Below are 21,839 nucleotides of genomic sequence, written 5' to 3'. Positions count from 1 at the left end.
CCAGAACCCTACCTTGGCAACAGAGCACTACGGAACCACCTCTTGTATGACCATGGACTTGTCTGTGATTCCATCTTTGTTGCCTTTTGCTTGTTTTTTTTTTGTTGTTCTAAGACCTTGTATTCAGAGAATTTTTTTTCATTGTACTATAATTTATGTATAATTATATATATTATGTATAATTGTATGGATAATGATATTTGTATATTATGTATGAATAATTATATATGTATATTATGTATGTATGATTGTGTGTATATTATGTACGGATAATTATATATGTATATAATGTATGTATGATTATGTATAGAAAACATAGAAAATAGGTGCAGGAGTAGGCCATTCGGCCCTTCGAGTCTGCACCACCATTTATTATGATCATGGCTGATCATCCAACTCAGAACCCTGCACCAACCAGCCTTCCCAGATTCCACAGATTCACCACTCTGTGGTGAATTCCACAGATTCACCACTCTGTGTGTGAAGAAGTTTTTCCTAATCTCAGTCCTAAAAGGCTTCGTCTTTATCCTCAAACTGTGGCCCCTCGTTCTGGACTTCCCCAACATCGGGAACAATCCTCCTGCATCTAGCCTGTCCAATCCCTTTAGGATTTTATACGTTTCAATCAGATCCCCCCCCTCAATCTTCTAAATTCCAACGAGTACAAGCCTAGTTCATCCAGTCTTTCTTCATATGAAAGTCCTGCCATCCCAGGAATCAATCTGGTGAATCTTCTTTGTACTCCCTCTATGGCAAGGATGTCTTTCCTCAGATTAGGGGACCAAAATTGCACACAATACTCCAGGTGTGGTCTCACCAAGGCCTTGTACAATTGCAGTAGTACCTCCCTGCTCCTGTACTCGAATCCTCTCGCTATAAATGCCAGCATACCATTCGCCTTTTTCACCGCCTGCTGTACCTGCATGCCCACTTTCAATGACTGGTGTATAATGACACCCAGGTCTCGTTGCACCTCCCCTTTTCCTAATCGGCCACCATTTAGATAATAATCTGTTTTCCTATTTTTGCCACCAAGGTCGATAACTTCACATTTATCTACATTAAGTTGCATCTGCCATGAATTTGCCCACTCACCCAACCTATCCAAGTCACCCTGCATCCTCTTAGCATCCTCCTCACAGCTAACACTGCCACCCAGCTTCGTGTCATCTGCAAACTTGGAGATGCTGCATTTAATTCCCTCATTCAAGTCATTAATATATATTGTAAACAACTGGGGTCCCAGCACTGAGCCTTGCGGTACCCCACTAGTCACTGCCTGCCATTCTGAAAAGGTCCCGTTTATTCCCACTCTTTGCTTCCTGTCTGCTAACCAATTCTCTATCCACATCAATACCTTACCCCTAATACCGTGTGCTTTAAGTTTGCACACTAATCTCCTGTGTGGGACCTTGTCAAAAGCATTTTGAAAATCCAAATATACCACATCCACTGGTTCTCCCCTATCCACTCTACTAGTTACATCCTCAAAAAATTCTATGAGATTCGTCAGACATGATTTTCCTTTCACAAATCCATGCTGACTTTGTCCGATGATTTCACTGCTTTCCAAATGTGCTGTTATCACATCCTTGATAACTGACTCCAGCAGTTTCCCCACCACTGACGTTAGGCTAACCAGTCTATAATTCCCCGGTTTCTCTCTCCCACCTTTTTTAAAAAGTGGGGTTACATTAGCCACCCTCCAATCCTCAGGAACTAGTCCAGAATCTAACGAGTTTTGAAAAATTATCACTAATGCATCTACTATTTCTTGGGCTACTTCCTTAAGCACTCTAGGATGCAGACCATCTGGCCCTGGGGATTTATCTGCCTTTAATCCCTTCAATTTACCTAACACCACTTCCCTACTAACATGTATTTCGCTCAGTTCCTCCATCTCACTGGACCCTCTGTCCCCTACTATTTCTGGAAGATTATTTATGTCCTCCTTAGTGAAGACAGAACCAAAGTAACTATTCAATTGGTCTGCCATGTCCTTGCTCCCCATAATCAATTCACCTGTTTCTGTCTGTAGGGAACCTACATTTGGCTTTACCAGTCTTTTCCTTTTTACATATCTATAAAAGCTTTTACAGTCAGTTTTTATGTTCCCTGCCAGTTTTCTCTCATAATCTTTTTTCCCCTTCCTAATTAAGCCCTTTGTCCTCCTCTGCTGAACTCTGAATTTCTCCCAGTCCTCAGGTGAGCCACTTTTTCTGGCTAATTTGTATGCTTCTTCTTTGGAATTGATACTATCCCTAATTTCTCTTGTCAGCCACAGGTGCACTACCTTCCTTGATTTATTCTTTTGCCAAACTGGGATGAACAATTGTTGTAGTTCATCCATGCAATCTTTAAATGCTTGCCATTGCATATCCACCGTCAATCCTTTAAGTGTCATTTGCCAGTCTATCTTAGCTAATTCACGACTCATACCTTCAAAGTTACCCCTCTTTAAGTTCAGAACCTTTGTTTCTGAATTAACTATGTCACTCTCCATCTTAATGAAGAATTCCACCATATTATGGTCACTCTTACCCAAGGGGCCTCTCACGACAAGATTGCTAATTAACCCTTCCTCATTGCTCAAAACCCAGTCCAGAATAGCCTGCTCTCTAGTTGGTTCCTCGACATGTTGGTTCAAAAAACCATCCCGCATACATTCCAAGAAATCCTCTTCCTCAGCACCTTTACCAATTTGGTTCACCCAATCTACATGTAGATTGAAGTCACCCATTATAACTGCTGTTCCTTTATTGCACACATTTCCAATTTCCTGTTTAATACCATCTCTGACCTCACTACTACTGTTAGGTGGCCTGTACACAATTCCCACCAGCATTTTCTGCCCCTTAGTGTCATGCAGCTCTACCCATATCGATTCCACATCTTCCCGGCTTATGTCCTTCCTTTCTATTGTGTTAATCTCATCTTTAACCAGCAATGCCACCCCACCTCCCCTTCCTTCATGTCTATCCCTCCTGAATATTGAATATCCCTGAACGTTGAGCTCCCATCCTTGGTCACCCTGGAGCCATGGCTCTGTGATCCCAACTATGTCATAATCATTAATAACAATCTGCACTTTCAATTCATCCACCTTGTTACGAATGCTCCTTGCATTGACACACAAAGCCTTCAGGCGCTCTTTTACAACTCTCTTCGCCCTTATACAATTATGTTGAAAAGTGGCCCTTTTTGATGCTTGCCCTGGATTTGTCAGCCTGCCACTTTTACTTTTCTCCTTACTACTTTTTGCTTCTACCCTCACTTTACACCCCTCTGTCTCTCTGCACTGGATCCCATCCCCCTGTTGTGAACTAACCTCCTCTCGCCTAGCCTCTTTAATTTGATTCCCACCCCCCAACCATTCTAGTTTAAAGTCACCTCAGTAGCCCTCGCTAATCTCCCTGCCAGGATATTGGTCCCCCTAGGATTCAAGTGTAACTCGTCCTTTTTGTACAGGTCACACCTGCTCCAAAAGAGGTCCCAATGATCCAAAAACTTGAATCCCTGCCTCCTGCTCCAATCCTTCAGCCATGCATTTATCCTCCATCTCATCGCATTCCTACTCTCACTGTCGCGTGGCACAGGCAGTAATCCCGAGATTGCTACCTTTGCAGTCCTTTTTCTCAACTCCTTTCCTAGCTCCCTATATTCTCCTCTCAGGACCTCTTCCCTTTTCCTACCTATGTCATTGGTACCTATATGTACCACGACCTCTGGCTCCTCACCCTCCCACTTCAGGATATCTTGAAAACGATCAGAAATATCCCGGACCCTGGCACCAGGGAGGCAAACTACCATCCGGGTCTCTGGACTGCGTCTCATGCCTTCAAAGTTACCCCTCTTTAAGTTCAGAACCTTTGTTTCTGAATTAACTATTATGTATATTGTGCATGAAAAGTTTGTATATTGGGTTCTCCGTAAGGACCACAACCTTGCTGTTGGGTTTGGGGGCTTGCGTGCCTCAATGACCCGGAGAGCTATGTTGGCTGGAGTCAGGGCCTCGTGCTTTGGCTTTTGGTAGGGTCACACATCTCAAATAAGTCAAAGGGTAGAGGTCAGACTAAGAGTGGTCCACTGGTTCCCCCAGGAATGGGGGTTCAGCTCAGGGCTAACAACCCAAAGTTGTTATGGAAACGGCAATGAAGAATCCTTCTACACCTGAGTGTGATGGTATTCCTGAGTCTCTACCCGGGATTTGCATGACTGATAGTGAAAACTGAGCGGAAGCTACTGACATGGTGAAGGAAGCTCTGAACACTGACAGAGATGGAGGGTCTTCATTGCTGCCCGAAACACCAGCGGTGTAACAGGTAACTTAAAAAAAAAGTGGTAGTTGGAGTCTGCAAAGCACTGCCTGAGGGGGTGGTGGAGGCTGAGTCTCTCATAACATCTCAGGAGTATCTGGATGACCAAGTGCTGGTAAATGGTAATGCTATAGATCATAGAAAGTAGAACAGTATAGCACTGGACAGGCCATTCAGCCCACAATTTTGTGCTAATCTTGATGCCAATTTATAGCTTCATTGCTGCCCCAGGCACCAGAGGCATTACAGGCAGTAAGCAAGTTTTATATTCTGTGAGGCTGCTGCAAGCTTTTCATTCCACCTGTGCATGACAATAAACTTGATTCTGATTTTGACAGACGTTCACCTGGGGAGGCAGCGGTCAACAATGCCTTCCAGTGCAAATCTTTGCCCCCCCCCCCCCCCCGCCCAGCGGGGTCCGTCGGAACGCTGGACCTCTGAACCAAAGCCGGTGGCAAATTGATCGATGCACGTTTCGCAGAACCATCAGGTTTTGCAGCAGGGAGCAGCGTACGGGAAGTGGCGCTGAATCAGAGCGATTTGCAGCTTAATGCCAACCAGGAGAAGTACACGAATTTCTGGGAGCTAACACAGTATGCTGTTGGGAATTTTCTCCCAGGAGCAGACGGAGACTTGGGGGGGGGGGGGGGATTGATAGAGGTACATAACATTATGAGGGAGGTAGAGAGGGTAAATGCAAGCAGGCTTTTTCCACTGAGGTTGGGTGAGACTACAACTAGAGTTCATGGGTTAAGGGTGAAAGGTGAAATATTTAAGGGCAACATGAGGGGGAGCTTGTTCACTCAGAGTGGTGGCTGCTGGCTCGATTTCAACATTCGAGAGAAATTTAGATAGGTACATGGATGGGAGGGGTGTAGAGACCTGCTGGCCAATAGGACAAAGCAAAATAATATTTTAGCACGATCTAGATGGGCCGAAGGGCCCGTTTCTCTGCTGCAGTACTCTTTTAACTCTTGGAATCATTCAAGTTTCAACGGTGTAAGTCCTCATATTTAATTGGACTTTGACAGGTGCTTTATTGCAGTCCAGGTGCTATGTAAGTACAGGTTGATCATTATTTGCCTTGAGCCAAGACTTGTAGAAGAGATGGACTTTTGGTAGGTGCCCTTATTCAAGGGCAATCCTATCTCAGTCTCTAAGCACTTGAAAGAAGTATTTAACCATCTCTTACTTGATGTAGCTTCCATAATATGCGACAATGTTCTGATGCGTGCAGGACTTCACGATGGAAATCTCTTGCTGAATAACCGAAATGTCGTCGTCTGTTAGAAGGAGAGAAATAACGTAATTAGATGGTGAAATATGTGCATCAGATGGAGAGAGGTTGATGGCTTTGGTGAGGGAGAGGTTCAAAGTTCAAAGTTCGAGCACCTACGCTCTATCCACCAGAAAAAGCGGGATCGCTCGGTGGCCACCCATTTCAATTCTACTTCCCATTCTCATTCCAACACATCAGTCCATGGCCTCCTCTACTGCCAGGAGCAACACCTTGTATTCCATCTGGGAAGCCTCCAAACTGATGGCATGAACAACGATTTCTTGAACTTCCGGTAATAACCCCCTTCCCCCTTCACCATTCCCCTCTCTCACCTCATCTTCTTACCGGCCCATCACCCCCTCTGGTGCTCCTCCCCCTTCCCTTTCTTCCATAGACTTCTCCCCTCTCCAATCAGATTCCCCCTTCTCCAGCCCTTTATCTCTTTCAACAATCGACTTCCCAGCTCTTTACTTCACCCCTCCCCCTCTCCTGGTTTCACCCATCACCTACCACCTTGTACTTCTTCTCTTCTCCCTCCCACTTTCTTCCTCTGACTTCTAATCTCTTTTTTTTTCCCCAGTCCTGATAAAGGATCTCGGCCCGGAACGTTGACTCTTTTCCGTAGGTGCTGCCTGGCCTGCTGAGTTCCTCCAGCAGTTTGTGGGAAGTATATGACCGTGCACTTTGGTAGAAGGAATAAGGATGCAGGCTATTTTTTAATACAGGGAGAACATTGAGAAATCGGGGCTGCAAAGGGACTTGGGAGTGCTCGTGATATGATATTAAAAAATTGAACTGGGGAAGTTTATGAAAACTGGGAAGCTGGTTCTGCTGTTGGCCAGTTGCTACAAGGGATGCATGGGTGCATTGTCAAGAACTTTCTCCTCAACTGCCCTTCACCTTCCTCTGGTCCCCCCTCCTCTTGCCCTTTATGCCATAGTCCACTGTCCTCCCCTATCAGGATCTGAGGAGATAGGAACAAGAACAGGGAATGGTAAGCGAGTGACGGCGGGAGGTAGGAGAAATGGCGGAAGAAAGAGAAATCAATTCTCATGCCGTCAGGTTGGAGGCTATCAAACAGAAGGCTGATAGCCCTTGTGGCTGTATTGAAAGGTGACTGCCAAGATGGGTAAGAAGAAAGTGGCCAAGAGGTCCAAACCCAAGTCCTTCGTGTAAGCATACAACTACTGGTACTCAAGTGGCACCCCACTTGCTAAGACTATTGTGAACAAAGATGGTTTCAGGATCATAAACACAAGAGATTCGTCAGATGCTGAAAATGCTGGAGGAACTCAGCAGGTCAGGCAAAGGCTATTGGGAAGAATATCCAGCCGCCATTTTGGGCTGAGGACGGTAAAGGAAGAGGGTAGAAGCCAGAATAAAGAGGTGGAGGGAGGGGAAGGAGTACAAGCTGACAGGTGATAGGTGGATGGGTGGTTGGGAGAAGAGTAAGAAGCTGGGAGGTGGTAGGTGGAAATGGGCTGAAGAAGGAGGGATCTGATAGGAGAAGAGAGTGGACCGTGGGAGAAAGGGAAGGAGGAGGGGCACCAGAGGGCAGTGAAGGGCAGGTGAGAACAGGAGAATGGGTGAGGGGGGGAGCCAGAACGGCGAATGGAAAAAGGGAGGGGAGGGGAGTGCAAAAATTACCAGAAGTTTGAGAAATCAATGTTAAAGCCATCAGGTTGCAAACTACCCAGATGGAAAGAAGAACCTGAAACGAAGAGCTGGGCAGAAATTCGAAGAAAGGTACATGAGCTATAAATAGAAATAACAAATGAACCTTGAACTTTGAACTCTGAGACGGGGGGGGGGGGGAACGGAGGACAAGCGGCTCTTCCAGAAGATCCTCCTCCAAATTGTACATCAGTCTAAATAAATTTTTACTTATAAAATATAAAAATAGAAATCAAGGGTCACATGACTAGCACTGTTGCTATGGTGTTTTATATAAAAAAATTGCTCACACTTTGAATGTAAAGACCATGAAATGTAAAACCTTTTGCACTGTTTCTTCTTTTGTGTACATATTTTGTGGTCAATAATGTTGTTTTGGAAATACTAAAATACCTTCTATCTAGCTTAGACCAAAGATCAGATCAAACCGCATCTTTTCTCCAGTTTTCTGACCCTTCAGCAGTACTTGATATGTGTCTCTAGAAACAGCCCATCGATCAGCGAATGCTCTGTTGCACATTGACACAAGAGATTCTGCAGATGCTGGAAATCTTGGGGTAACGCACAGGAAGTGCTGGAGAAACCCAGCGGGTCAGGCAACATCTACGGGTTGGAACAGACAATCGATGTTTCAGGCTGAGACGCTTCGCCAGAACTGGAAAGGTGGGATCAAGAACCTCCCCAGTCCCGCGGAAGGGTCTCAGTCCAAACCGTCAACTGACCTGCTGAGTTTCTCTAGCATTTTGTGTGTGCTGCTCGAGATTGCTAGAATCTGCAGACTTTTCCCATGTTTATGACTATTCATATCAAGTGATGCTGCCTAACCATAAGATACAGGAGCAGAATTAGTCCATTTGGCCCATCGAGTCTACTCTGCCATTTCATCGTGGCTGATCCAATTTTCCTCTCGGTTCCAATCTCCTGTCTTCTCCCCGTATCCCTTCATTCCCTGACCAATCAAGAATCTATCAACTTCTGCCTTAAATACACATAAAGACTTGGCTTCCACAGTTGCTCGTGGTATTGAATTCCACAGATTCACCACTCTCTGGCTAAAGAAATTCCTCCTCCTCCATTCTAAAAGGACATCCCTCTATTCTGAGGCTGTGTCCTGTGGTCTTAGAGTCTCCCCACCATAAGAAACACCCTCTCCACATCCACTCTATCGAGGCCTTTCACCATTCGATGGGTTTCAATGAGATCCCTCCTCATTCTTCTGAATTCTAGTGAATACAGGCGCAGAGCCATCAAATACTCTTCACAGACAAGCCGTTCAATTCTGGAATCATTTCCATGAACCCAATCTGCTGAGCTCCTCCAGCATTTTCTGTGTGTTGCCCTCCGTGACACAGCTGCCGGAGGTGAAATCTTGCCCCCTTCCCCACGCCCTCTTTAGCAAATGCACACCCTTCAAAGACGTGGGAGACTATCTCTTCCCCAGTACAGCCATCTCAGGAGCAATGTCCACTAGGGACGATGTCATCGGTACAGGAAGGATTGCAAAGCACTCCTGCCTGGATTGGAGAGCATGTCTTATGAGGAAAGGTTTAGCAAGCGAGGACTTTTCCCTTTGGAGTGAAGAGGATGCGAGATGAATCTATAGAGGTGTATAATATTATGAGAGGCATTGATAGAGCGGACAGCCAGCGCCTTTTTCGTAGGGCGGCAATGGTTGATATAGGAGACCATAATTTTAAGGTAATTGGAGTAAAGGGGAAAGTAACTAATTATTTTTTATTTATTTATTGAGATACAGCTTGGAATAGGCCCTTCTGGCCCTTCAAGGTGCACTGCCCAGCTACCCCCAATTTAATCCTAGCCTAATCTGTTCTCGGTTCTAGTCACCTCACTATACAAAGGATGTGGATGCTATAGAGAGACTGCAGAGGAGATCAACAAGGATGTTGCCTGGATTGAGGAGCATGCCTTATGAGAATAGGTTGAGTGAACTTGGCCCTTTTTCCTTGGAATGACGGAGGATGAAAAGTGACCTGATAGAGGTGTATAAGATGATGAGAGGCATTGACCATGTGGATAGTCAGAGGCTAATACAAGGGCTGAAATGGCTAACACGAGAGCGCACAGTTTTAAGGTGCTCGGAAGTAGGGGAAGTCAGGGGTAAGTTTTTCACAGAGTGTGGTGGGTGCGTGGAATGCACTGCCAGCGACGGTGGAAGAAGCGGACACAATAGGGTCTTTTAAGAGACTCTTCGATAGGTACATGGAGTTTAGAAAAATAGAGGGCTATGCGGTAGGGTAATTCTAGACAGTTTCTAGAGTAGGTTACATGGGCCGAAGGGCCTGTAATGTGCTGTAGATTTCTATGTTCTATGTTCTAATCACGGGACAATTTACAATGAGCAATTAACCTACCAACCGGTACATCTTTGGACTGTGGGAGGAAACCACAGCACCCGGAGGAAACCTACAGGGAGAACGTACAAACTCCCTACAGGTAGCAGTGGGATTTGAACCTGGGCCGCCTGTACCACAAAGTGTTGTGCTAACCACATGTCAGAGGTAAGTTTTTGACAATCAAACTTACTTTGAATTTTGAACTTTGTTGTCTAATTGAAGCAATGTGGACTTCAGTCTATGTAATTTGCTAGAGCTTTATAAAACAGTAGTCAATGCATCTATCATTTTTGCTGGCGGGGATAGGTTCAGCGCCTTCTGCACAGCCGTAATTAAACATACTCGAAATTCACTCAATGGCCATTTTATTAGGTACACGTGTACCCTGCTTGTTAATGCAGATATCCAATCAGCCAATCATGTGGCAGCAACTGCATGCATAAAAGCACACAGACATGGTCAAGCGGTTCAGCTGTTGTTCAGACTAAGCATCAGAATGGGGGAGAAATGTGATCAAAGTGACTGACTGTGGAATGATTGCTGGTGCCAGACGGGGTGGTTTGAGTATCTCAAAACTGCTGATCTCCTGGGATTTTAGAGTTTACAGATAACGGTGCAAGAAACAAAAGAAAAGATGCAGTGAGTGGCAGTTTTGTGGGCTAAAATGCCTTGCTAATGAGAGAGATGTCAGAGGAGAATAGCCAGACTCTTGCGAGCTGACAGGAAAGTGACAGTAACTCAAATAACCAGGCGTTAACAACAGTGGTGGGCAGAACAGCATCTCTGAACTCCCAACACGTCGAAGCTTAAAGTGGACGGGCTACAGCAACAGAACAGCACGTCCAAACACTCAGTGGCAACTTTATGAGGGAGCGTAGTGCCCTCTGAGTGTACGTTTGTCGACAACTGATGCTAATTATTTACATTTTATGCCACACGGCTGCAGAGACCCGGGTTCGATCCTGACCTGAGCTGCTGGCTGCGTGGAGTTTGCACGCTCCCAAGCTGACCATGTGGGTGCCAATATCTCAAAGACCTGAGAATTGTGGATGGACTGGCCACTGGCTCTAGCTGAGCAGTAGGGCCCTTGGGAGTTGGTGGGAAGAATAAAAAGGATCAGTGTGAGTGAGTGGTCAACGGCCAACACAGACTCAGTAGGCCGAAGGACCTGTTTCTACAATGTATGATTCGACGACTCTTAAGATGAGGCACTGGAAAATAAACAGGGCAATCTCAAAAGCGTGAGTATTAACCTCATATCTACAAAAATAAACAAAGCATTTAAAGACCAAACAACAACAGGAAGTCCACTCGTCCACTGGCAAAACCCCACCATCGCAGTCTGACACTGGTGGGCGGGCTAAGGGAGGCGGAGAGTGGGAGTTGCTCCTTTGCATCAGAACGGACAAAAATGGTAAAGGCGAGCGAGCCTGCAGACGATGGAAATCCAAAGCAACGCACACAGGGAGAACGAACATCAGTGAGATGTTCCCACACCCAATGATCTCACTTTAAGGACTCCTTATCTCATGATTATTTATTTATGTCTGCATCTGCAGTTTGCTGTCTTCTGCACTCTGGTTGATCTTTCATTAATCCTGTTACAATTACTGTTCTATAGATGTCTGTAGTTGTAGTCAGGAGAACTGTGCTGCTCCAAAGAGTGCTGTATGAGGGCATTCTTGCCCTCAAAGTGTTGGAGGAAGTCAGCAGGTAGCATCTATGGGAAAAAAGTACAGTCAACATTCCAGGCCAACTGGTGCTCCTCCCCCTTTCTCCTTTCTTCCATGGCCTTCTGTCTCTTTCACCACTCAACTTCCCAGCTCTTCACTTCATCCCTCCCCCTCCAGGTTTCACCTATCACCAATGTTCCCTCTAATTTTTAGTAGTCAGCGTGCACAAATATCTTATGCTGTGCAAATTTTTTTCCTGGGATGAAAGTACGTGCGCACTGAATGTACACGTGGCACGTTTATGTCGGTTTACAAAATACTTGACATAAAACTGTACAGAATAACAACTAAATAACATATTTAAGTCACTCAGTAATTTTCTTCTCTCTCCTGTCTTTGGCATTTACTCATTCTCCATACAATTTTTGATTCTCCTTAACATATCCAAATGACATTCACCTAAACGGTTTCTCAGCTTGTTTTTGAGTTGGTTCATTAGGCTAAAACCTCGCTCACAGTCCGCACTAGTCGCAATGTCCATCAGCTGTGCAAGCTCGCAAAACTGTTCACTTTGAAGTACAAATGCCACCATTTGAGCAAAGTTTGAAATCAGTTTGGATTTAATTTTTCCTTGCACAGAAAATTTGAAATCATTAAACTGTCTAACTATTACAGAATTTTCAGCTAGAAAATCATATTTTAGACATAAGGCACTAACTTGTTCGCCAAATGTGAAGTCACAATCTGCAATTGCAGAGAAATCAAAAGCTGACCATTCTTGTACCTCAACTTCAGGAAACTTTTCTTCTAAATGAACACAAAGCCTATCTATAAAAGTCAACTGCGAACTTGTATCTACTGTGAGCTTTTGTACACCGTCCAAATGCGATTTACTTGCCAAATGACACTTCAAAAAGTCAAGTTTCCAAATATCATCCCACTTCTTTCCACTAGCAAATTCTCCAGCAACTTTTGCATCACGACAATACAAACAGATAATTCCAGTTTCCGAATCATACGTAAATATTTCTCAACAGACAATAGGTGCAGGAGTAGGCCATTTGGCCCTTCGAGCCAGCACCGCCGTTCACTGTGATCATGGCTGATCATCCACAATCAGTACCCTGTTCCTGCCTTCTCCCCATATCCCTTCACTCCGCTATCTTTAAGAGCTCTATCTAACTTTTTCTTGAAAGCATCCAGAGAATTGGCCTCCACTGCCTTCTGAGGCAGAGCATTTAACAGATCCACAACTCTCTGGGTGAAAAGGTTTTTCCTCAACTCCGTTCTAAATGGCCTACCCCTTATTCTCAAATTGTGGCCTCTGGTTCTGGACTCCCCCAACATCGGAAACATATTTCCTGCCTCTAACGTGTCCAATCCCTTAATAATCTTATATATTTCAATCAGATCCCCTCTCATCTTTCTAAATTCCAGTGTATACAAGCCCAGTTGCTCCAATCTCTCAACATATGACAGACCCACTATCTCTGGAATTAACCTCGTGAACCTACGCTGCACTCCCTCAATAGCTAGAATGTCCTTCCTCAAATTTGGAGACCAAAACTGTACACAATACTCCATGTGTGGTCTCACCAGGGCCCTGTACAACTGCAGAAGGACCTCTTTGCTCCTATACACAACTCCCCTTGTTATGAAGGCCAATATGCCATTAGCTTTCTTCACTGCCTGCTGTACCTGCATACTTACTTTCAGTGACTGATGAACAAGAACGCCTAGATCTCGTTGTACTTCCCCTTTTCCTAACTTGACACCATTCAGATAGTAATCTGCCTTCCTGTTCTTGCCACCAAAGTGGATAACCTCACATTTATCCACATTAAACTGCATCTGCCATGCATCTGCCCACTCACCTAACCTGTCCAAGTCACCCTGCATTCTCATAACATCCTCCTCACATTTCACACTGCCACCAGCTTTGTATCATCTGCAAATTTGCTAATGTTACTTTTAATCCCTTCATCTAAATCATTAATATATATTGTAAATCGCTGCGGTCCCAGCACCGAGCCTTGCGGTACCTGCCATTCTGAAAGGGACCCGTTAATCCCTACTCTGTTTTCTGTCAGCCAGCCAATTTTCAATCCATGTCAGTACTCTGCCCCCAATACCATGTGCTCCAATTTTGCCCACTAATCTCCTATGTGGGATCTTATCAAAGGCTTTCTGAAAGTCCAAGGTACACTACATCCATTGGCTCTCCCTTGTCCATTTTCATAGTTACATCCTCAAAAAATTCCAGAAGAATTAGTCAAGCATGATTTCCCCTTCGTAAATCCATGCTGACTCGGACCAATCCTGTTACTGCTATCCAGATGTGTTGTAATTTCATCTTTTATAATGGACTCCAGCATCTTCCCCACCACTGATGTCAGGCTAACTGGTCTATAATTCCCTGTTTTCTCTCTCCCTCCTTTCTTAAAAAGTGGGATAACATTAGCTACCCTCCAATCCACAAGAACGAAAGAACATTGGAAAATAATTACCAATGCGTCCATGATTTCTAGAGCCATCTCCTTAAGTACCCTGGGATGCAGACCATCAGGCCCTGGGGATTTACCAGCCTTCAGTCCCATCAGTCTATCCAACACCATTTTCTGTCTAATGTGAATTTCCTTCAGTTCCCCTGTTACCCTAGGTCCTCTGGCCACTATTACATCTGGGAGATTGTTTGTGTCTTCCCTAGTGAAGACAGATCCAAAGTACCTGTTCAACTCATCTGCCATTTCTTTGTTCCCCATAATAAATTCACCCATTTCTGTCTTCAAGGGCCCAACTTTGGTCTTAACTAATTTTTTCCTCTTCACATACCTAAAGAAGCTTTTACTATCCTCCTTTATATTCTTGGCTAGTTTACCTTCGTACCTCATCTTTTCTCCCCGTGTTGCCTTTTTACTTATCTTCTGTTGCTCTTTAAAAGTTTCCCAATCTTCTGGCTTCCCGCTCATCCTTGTTATGTTATACTTCCTCTCTTTTATTTTTCTACTGTCCTTGACTTCCCTTGTCATCCACGGTCGCCCCTTACTCCCCTTGGAATCTTTCTTCCTCTTTAGAATGAACTGATCCTGCACCTTCTGTATTATTCCCAGAAATACCTGCCATTGGTGTTCCACTGTCATCCCTGCTAGGGTATCTTTCCAGTCAACTTTGGCCAGCTCCTCCCTCATGTGTCCATAGTCCCCTTTGTTCAACTGTAATACTGACACTTCCGAGTTTCCCTTCTCCCTCTCAAATTGTAGATTAAAACTTATCATATTATGGTCACTACCTCCAAATGGTTCCTTTACCTCGAGGTCCCTTATCAAATCTGGCTCATTACACAACACTAAATCCAGAATTGCCTTCTCCCTGGTAGGCTCTAATACAAGCTGCTCTAAGAATCCATCTCGGAGGGACTCCACAAACTCCCTTTCTTGGGATCCAGTACCAACCTGATTTTCCCAGTCTACCTGCATGTTGAAATCCCCCATAACAACCGTAGAATTACCTTTGCAACATGCCAATTTTTTTTTGGTGTGAGCCTGCGTGTGTGCGAGTCTGTGCGTGTGCATCTGTGCATGCATGCATCCGTGATGATGTCTTTTTCATGGCTTTTTACAAGGCGCAGAGCAAGAGAGAGACTGTGCGGCGCGTCACTCCTCACACAGACATTTTCGCAGTATTTTTCCCTTTATATTTTACGAGGGTGAGTTGCGATCTCGACACTCAACTCGGTACAGATGGAAAGCGTACTCGGGAGAGGACCTGACTAGTTTTGAACCCGGAAACCTCCGCTCCTGGGTCCAGCACCAATGTCATCGCGCCACCAGCCGGCCCACGACATGTCAATTTTAACTCTTGATTCAGCTTGCACCCTATATCCAGGCTACTGTTTGGGGGCCTGTAGATAACTCCCATTAGGGTCTTTTTGCCCTTACAATTTCTCAGTTCTATCCATACTGACTCTACATCTCCTGATTCTATGTCACCCCTCACAAGGGACTGAATTTCATTCCTCACCAACAGAGCCACCCCACCCCCTCTGCCCACCTTTCGATAGGACGTATACCCTTGAACATTCATTTCCCAGCCCTGGTCCTCTTGCAGCCATGTCTCTGTTAATCCTACAACATCATACTAGTTGTATCTTTCATGTTGGGAGGGCTCTTCCCATGATGTACTGGGGTTCTCCATTCAAGAACTTTGGTGTTTCCACGACAATCTGTGACACAGCCAGATTAGTGCACACTCAGGTAGCTCAAAAATTAATACTACAAAAACAATAACAGACGAGGTAGAATTAAAAGTCTGAGAAGTAGGAAGGGGATGTGAAAGACGAGCTGAACGTTCATGACCTCATGAGCTTTCGGTGTAGCAGTTTCTACTATTTTTTAAGCCGTTCAACCTTAAACAAATTTGCAGTTCTTTTGCGCTTCACGCCCTTCGCTTCTTTTGAATTCGACATAGTGAATCAATAAAAACTTAGAGAGCTATCTACAGGATTTGAAACAGATCTTTGTAAACTTTACGATATGAACACTGTCCGCCCAAGATGGCTGCCGCCGTGATGCAGCTGTATAAACCGGAACAGGAAAGGTGAGGTGACGTAAATTAGTGACGTGCACTGTGGTATTTGAAAAACCGACTGACTTGTTAACAGAAACATTTAGCTAAAAGATTATTTTCAATAAGTATAATTATTAATTACTACATTATTTTAGGTAACTCACCTTTTGTGTGCACATTAATTTCTGTGCGCTGGTTGGAAAACGTGTGTGCGCGCACCGCTTACAGGGAACATAGCCTATCACCTTCTGTTTCTCTCTCCCCTCTCCCCACCTTTTAAATCTACTCCTCGACCTTTTTTCTCTCTCCAGTCCTGCCGAAGGGTTTATTTGTAATAAATAGATAAGCAATAAATATCGAGAGCACGAGATGAAGAGTCCTTGAAAGTGAGTCTGTTGGTTGTGGGAACACTTCAATGATGGGCCAGTGAAGTTGTGTGAAATTATCCCCTTTTGTTCAAGACCTGATGGTTGAGGGGTAGTAACTGTTCCTGAACCTGGCGGTGAGAGTCCTGGGGCTCCTGTACCTTCTACCTGACGGCAGCAGCGAGCGAAGACCTGAGTGGTGAGGATCTCTGATGATGGATGTTGCAGGTATAGGGAGGAATTTAAGGTGGGGTGTTATATGGGAGGCAGGGTTTGAGGGTCGGCACAACAATGTGGGCCGAAGGGCCTGTACTGTGCTGTACTATTCTATGTTCTATGTTTCCTACGACAGTGTTTCATGTTGGGGAGGGCTCTTCCCATGATGTACTGGGATTCTTTTTTTTTGTAGGATTCTCCACTCAAGAGCCTTTGTGTTTCCACGACAATCTGTGACGCAGCCAGATTAGTGCACACTCAGGTAGCTCAAAAATTAAAACAACAAAAAACAGTAACAGAGGAGGTAGAATTAAAAGTCTGAGAACTGGGATGTGGATGTGAAAGAGGAGCTGTGTTCAGGAACCTTGTGGCGGTAGGGAAGAAGCTGTCTGATTCCATCACGGGATGCCCTGGTAAAGCTCTCCCCTCCGTCAAGCTCATCTGCATGAAATGCTGTCGCAGGAAAGCAAAACCACCACCACCCAGGCCATGCTCTCCACTTGCCTCTGCCATCAGGAAGGTGGCACAGGAGCCTCAGGACTGGCACCACCCGTTTCAGCAACAGTTATTACCCCTCAACCATCAGGGTCTTGAACTCACCCATCACTGAAATGTTCCCACAACCTATTCAAGGACCCTTCATCTCGCGTTTTCTAATTTATTGCTTATTTATTTGTTATTTTTTTCTCTCTCTTGGATGTACTGTGAATGCCTGAAAGAAAACTAATCTCAGGGTGGTATGTGGTGACATATACGTTCTTTGATAATAAATTTACTCTGAACGTTGATTTGGCCCCAACAACTTTCTGCATCGGAGAATTTCCCAGGTTCACCACTCTTGGTGGGGCACCACAGTAGCATCGTGGTCTACCGTATCGGCGAGCAGTGATCGATCTATCTATCTATTTATTTATTTAATTAATTAACTTATGGTAACTTTTACATCATGCACTGTACTGCTGCTACAGAGCAGCTAATCTCACATTGCCGATAAAACTGATTCTGACTATCTGCACTCTCACGGTATCGGTTGGCACAATACAGTGCCAGGGTTAAGTGATCGGGGTTCAATTCCTCTCGCTGCCAGCAAGGGATTCGTGTGTCCTCTCTGGCCGTGCTGCAGAGCGAGCCGGAGCGTGTCCGGCACGTCTTTAAGAAAAAAGCCAAAATAATCAACGCAAACATGAGGAAATCTGCAGACGCTGGAATTTCAAGCAACACACATCAAAGTTGCTGGTGAACGCAGCAGGCCAGGCAGCATCTATAGGAAGAGGTGCAGTCGACGTTTCAGGCTGAGACCCTTCGTCAGGGCTAACTGAAGGAAGAGTGAGTAAGGGATTTGAAAGTGGGAGGAGGAGGGGAGATCCGAAATGACAGGAGAAGACAGGAGGGGGAGGGATGGAGCCAAGAGCTGGACAGGTGATTGGCAAAAGGGATATGAGAGGATCATGGGACAGGAGGCCGAGGGAGAAAGACAGGGGGGGGGGGACCCAGAGGATGGGCAAGAGGTATAGTGAGAGGGGCAGAGGGAGAAAAAGGAGAGAGAGAAAAAAAATATATAATAATAAAAGATAAATAAATAACGGATGGGGTACGAGGGGGAGGTGGAGCATTAACGGAAGTTAGAGAAGTCAATGTTCATGCCATCAGGTTGGAGGCTACCCAGACGGAATATAAAGTGTTGTTCCTCCAACCCGAGTGTGGCTTCATCTTGACAGTAGAGGAGGCCGTGGATAGACATATCAGAATGGGAATGGGACGTGGAATTAAAATGTGTGGCCACTGGGAGATCCTGCTTTCTCTGGCGGACAGAGCGTAGGTGTTCAGCGAAACGATCTCCCAGTCTGCGTCGGGTCTCGCCAATATCGAGGCCACATCGGGAGCACCGGACGCAGTATATCACCCCAGCCGACTCACAGGTGAAGTGTCGCCTCACCTGGAAGGACTGTATAAACAAGCTAATTAATTAGGTGCCGCCCAGGGTGATCCCAGCAAGCGGTTGTTCTGTGAGCGAAAACATTTTGTTAAATCTGCCTGCTGGATGCTTTTTTTTTGTTTTTGGCACCATTCTTTGTAAACTCCAGAGTCTGCTGTGCGTAAAAATCCCAGGAGATCAGCAGTTGCTGAGAGACTCAAATCACCCTGGCTGGCACCTAATTAATTAGCTTGTTTATTTGGGCTTTTTTCTTAAAGATGAGCCGGACGCGCTCCAGCTAGCACTGCACCCCTGCTTTCTGGGATCCTGTGGGTTTCCTCCCACATTCCAAAAAGACACACTGGTTAAGTTTAGCAAGTTGCAGGCATGTTACGTTGACACTGGAAGCACGGCGACTCTTGCAGGCTGCCCCAGCACACCCCCGCACTGTGTTGGTTGTTGAATTAAATGATACATTCCACGGTATGTTTCAACATCTCTGTGAAAAATAAAAGAGCATCTCAAGCTCCGGGAGAAGTAACCTCTCACCTCAAATCTCCTCAAATGCTGATGGGAAGATGTTTTCGATATTCTGAGATTTTTGAGATTATTAGCATCCGTTAGACTTGCGAGACCATGGATCTGCACCTGGAAAGTCTTCACTCTCCAGGGCGCAGGCCTGGGCAAGGTTGTATGGAAGACCAGCAGTTGTCTGTGCTGCAAGTCTCCCCTCTCTATGACGCCAATGTTGTCTAAGGGAAGGGCATTAGGACCCATACAGTTTGGCACCAGTGTCGTCGCAGAGCAATGTGTGATTAAGTGCCTTGCTCAAGGACACAACACGTTGCCTCAGCTGGGGCTCGAACTCACTCAGGTCGCTAGTCCAATGCCTTAACCACTTGGCCACATGCCCACACGTGATTATTGGACTGTACTTTATACAGTATTGGCCTCCTTCAGTTCTTCAGTGCTTTCTTTCCACTTTTCGGCAGGTGGGCAATATGTTATTCTTTGTGAGAGGGGAGGGGTTGAGGACTTGGGGTCCGATGTGCTTGGTTTTTCTGTGTGGGTGAACTGTTAGTTTTGGAGCGTGAGAGAGGGGTTCGGGCGTTTCAGTGTAAGTGTTGCTGTTCTTCTGAGGAAGAGGGGGTTGGGAAGTGATGTTATTGTTGCTGTTTTATTTTCTCTATGGGGGGGAGGGTGGTTTCAGGGTTTGCTAGTTTTGTTTCTTTCTCTTTTTCATGTTCGGGGGTGCAGTGGATGTCTTTTCATTCAAAAACACCCATGGTTTATTCTGTATTTTATGCTACTAGTCTACAAAGTACCCAGGACATCTTCAAGGAGCGGTGTCTCAGAAAGGCAGCGTCCATTATTAAGGACCTCCAGCACCCAGGGCATGTCCTTTTCTCACTGTTACCATCAGGTGGGAGGTACAGAAGCCTGAAGGCACACACTCAGTGATTCAGGAACAGCTTCTGCCCCTCTGCCATCCGATTCCTAAATGGACATTGAACCCTTGGACACTACCTCACTCTTTTTTAAATATACAGTATATCTGTTCTTGCATGATTTTTAATCTATTCAAAATACATATACTGTAATTGATTTATTATCATTTTTTATTTTTTTTTCTTCTATATTATGTATTGCATTGAACTGCTGCTGCTAAGTTAACAAATTTCATGACACAGGCCGGTGATAATAAACCTGATTCTAATTCTGATTACCTGGAGAAGACCAGAGTTGTATTGTACAGGCAATAAAACCAAACTTAGAATCTTTGAATCTAAAAGCTTTGCCCCCCCTGTTAGACTGTTTGAATCGAACTGAATTGACTTTATTAATTACATCCTTCATATACATGAGGAGTAAAAATCTTTATGTTACGTCTCCGTCTAAATGTGCAATGTGCCATTATAATAAATAGTATGTACAACAGGATGGTCAATATAACATAGCTAAGCAGTCTGATGGCCTGGTGGAAGAAGCTGTGGAAGCCAGCTCGTTGAGTGTATTTAAGGCAGAGATTGATGGGTTCTTGACTGGACACAGCATCAAAGGTTACAGGGAGAAGGCCGGGAACTGGGGTTGGATAGAGGAGCAGACTCGATGGGCCAGATGGCCTAATTCTGCTCCTATGTCTTATGGACTTATGGTCCCAGAGCCTGTTGGTCCTGGGTTTTATGCTGTGGTACCGTTTCCCAGATGGTAGCAGCTGGAACAGTTTGTGGTTGGGGTGACTCAGGTCCCCAATGATCCTTCAGGCCCTTTTTACACACCTGTCTTTGTAAGTCTCCTGAATAGTGGGAAGTTCACATCTACAGATGCGCTGGGCTGTCCGCACCACTCTCTGCAGAGTCCTGCGATTGAGGGAGGTACAGTTCTCATACCAGGCAGTGATGCAGCCAGTCAATTGTGCCCCTATAGAAAGTTCTTAAGATTTGGGGGCCCATACCAAACTTCTTCAACTGTCTGAGGTGAAAGAGGTGCTGTTGTGCCTTTCTCACCAGACTGCCAGTATGTACAGACCACAGTGATGTTTATGCCAAGGAACTTAAAACTGTTCACTCTCTTTTAATTCTTTCTACTTCTCTTCTAATTTGCAGGTTGAGTCTGTAGTGAGGAAGCCAAATGCAATGTTAGCATTCACTTCAAGAGGACTAGAATACAAAAGCAAGGATGTAACGTTGAGACTTTACAAAGCACTGGTGGGGCCTCACTCAGAGTATTGTGAGCAGATTTGGGCCCCTAACTTACAAAGAGTGTGCTGAAATGGGAGAGGGGTCAAAGGAGGTTCACCAAAATGATTCCAGGATTGAAAGGCTTGTCATATGAAAAGCATTTGATGACTCTGGGCCTGTATTCATGAGAATTCAGAAGAATGAAGGGTGACCTCATTGAAGCCTATCGAATAGTGAAAGGCCTTGATAAGAGTGGATGCGGAGATGTTTCCTGTGGTAGGAGAATCTAAGCCTAGAGGACACAGCCTCAGAATAGAGGGGTGTCCATTTAGAACGGAGATGAGAAGGAATTTCTTTAGCCAGGGAGTGGTGAATCTGTGGAATTTGTTGCCGTAGGCAGCTGTGGAGGCCAAGCCTTTATATATATTTAAGGCAGAGGTGGGTAGATTTTTGATTAGTCAGCGTATGAAGGGATGTGGGGGGGAAGAGAGACAGAAGATTGGGGCTGAGAGGAAAATTGGATCAGCCATGATAGAGCAGACTCAATGGGCCAAATGGCCTAATCCTGCTCCTCTATCTTACGGTCTGAGGGTCGAAAACAATGGTGACCACCTTTGATTAATCACTGCGTTTCCAAAAAGATTAATCTTATCCTTCCGAATTTTTTTCCAATTACAACACTACCACTAATGTTAGACAGTTACCTGTCTTATCCCTACCGCTCCCCTTGAAGAAACATACTCTTCTATCATCCAGTTATCAGACACCTCCCCCATGGCCAGCAAAGATTCTATAACATC

The 21,839-nt window shown here is 45.1% G+C and overlaps 1 protein-coding gene across 2 annotated transcripts in view; it reads right to left on the bottom strand.

Annotated features, from left to right (window-relative positions):
* Positions 1-21,839, bottom strand: part of LOC140203823 (mitogen-activated protein kinase kinase kinase kinase 5-like) — a 182,807-nt gene that overhangs the window by 113,015 nt on the left and 47,953 nt on the right. For both annotated transcript variants that reach the window (XM_072269917.1, XM_072269918.1), the window contains exon 3: positions 5,509-5,599. In XM_072269917.1, the coding sequence (XP_072126018.1) occupies positions 5,509-5,599 (91 nt within the window). The remainder of the gene's footprint in view (positions 1-5,508; positions 5,600-21,839) is intronic.

Source organism: Mobula birostris, chromosome 10 (genome assembly GCF_030028105.1).
Source record: "Mobula birostris isolate sMobBir1 chromosome 10, sMobBir1.hap1, whole genome shotgun sequence".
NCBI lineage: Eukaryota > Metazoa > Chordata > Chondrichthyes > Myliobatiformes > Myliobatidae > Mobula > Mobula birostris.
The sequence above is the reverse complement of the archived record's forward strand: the minus strand, read 5'-3'. Positions and strand labels throughout refer to the sequence as shown.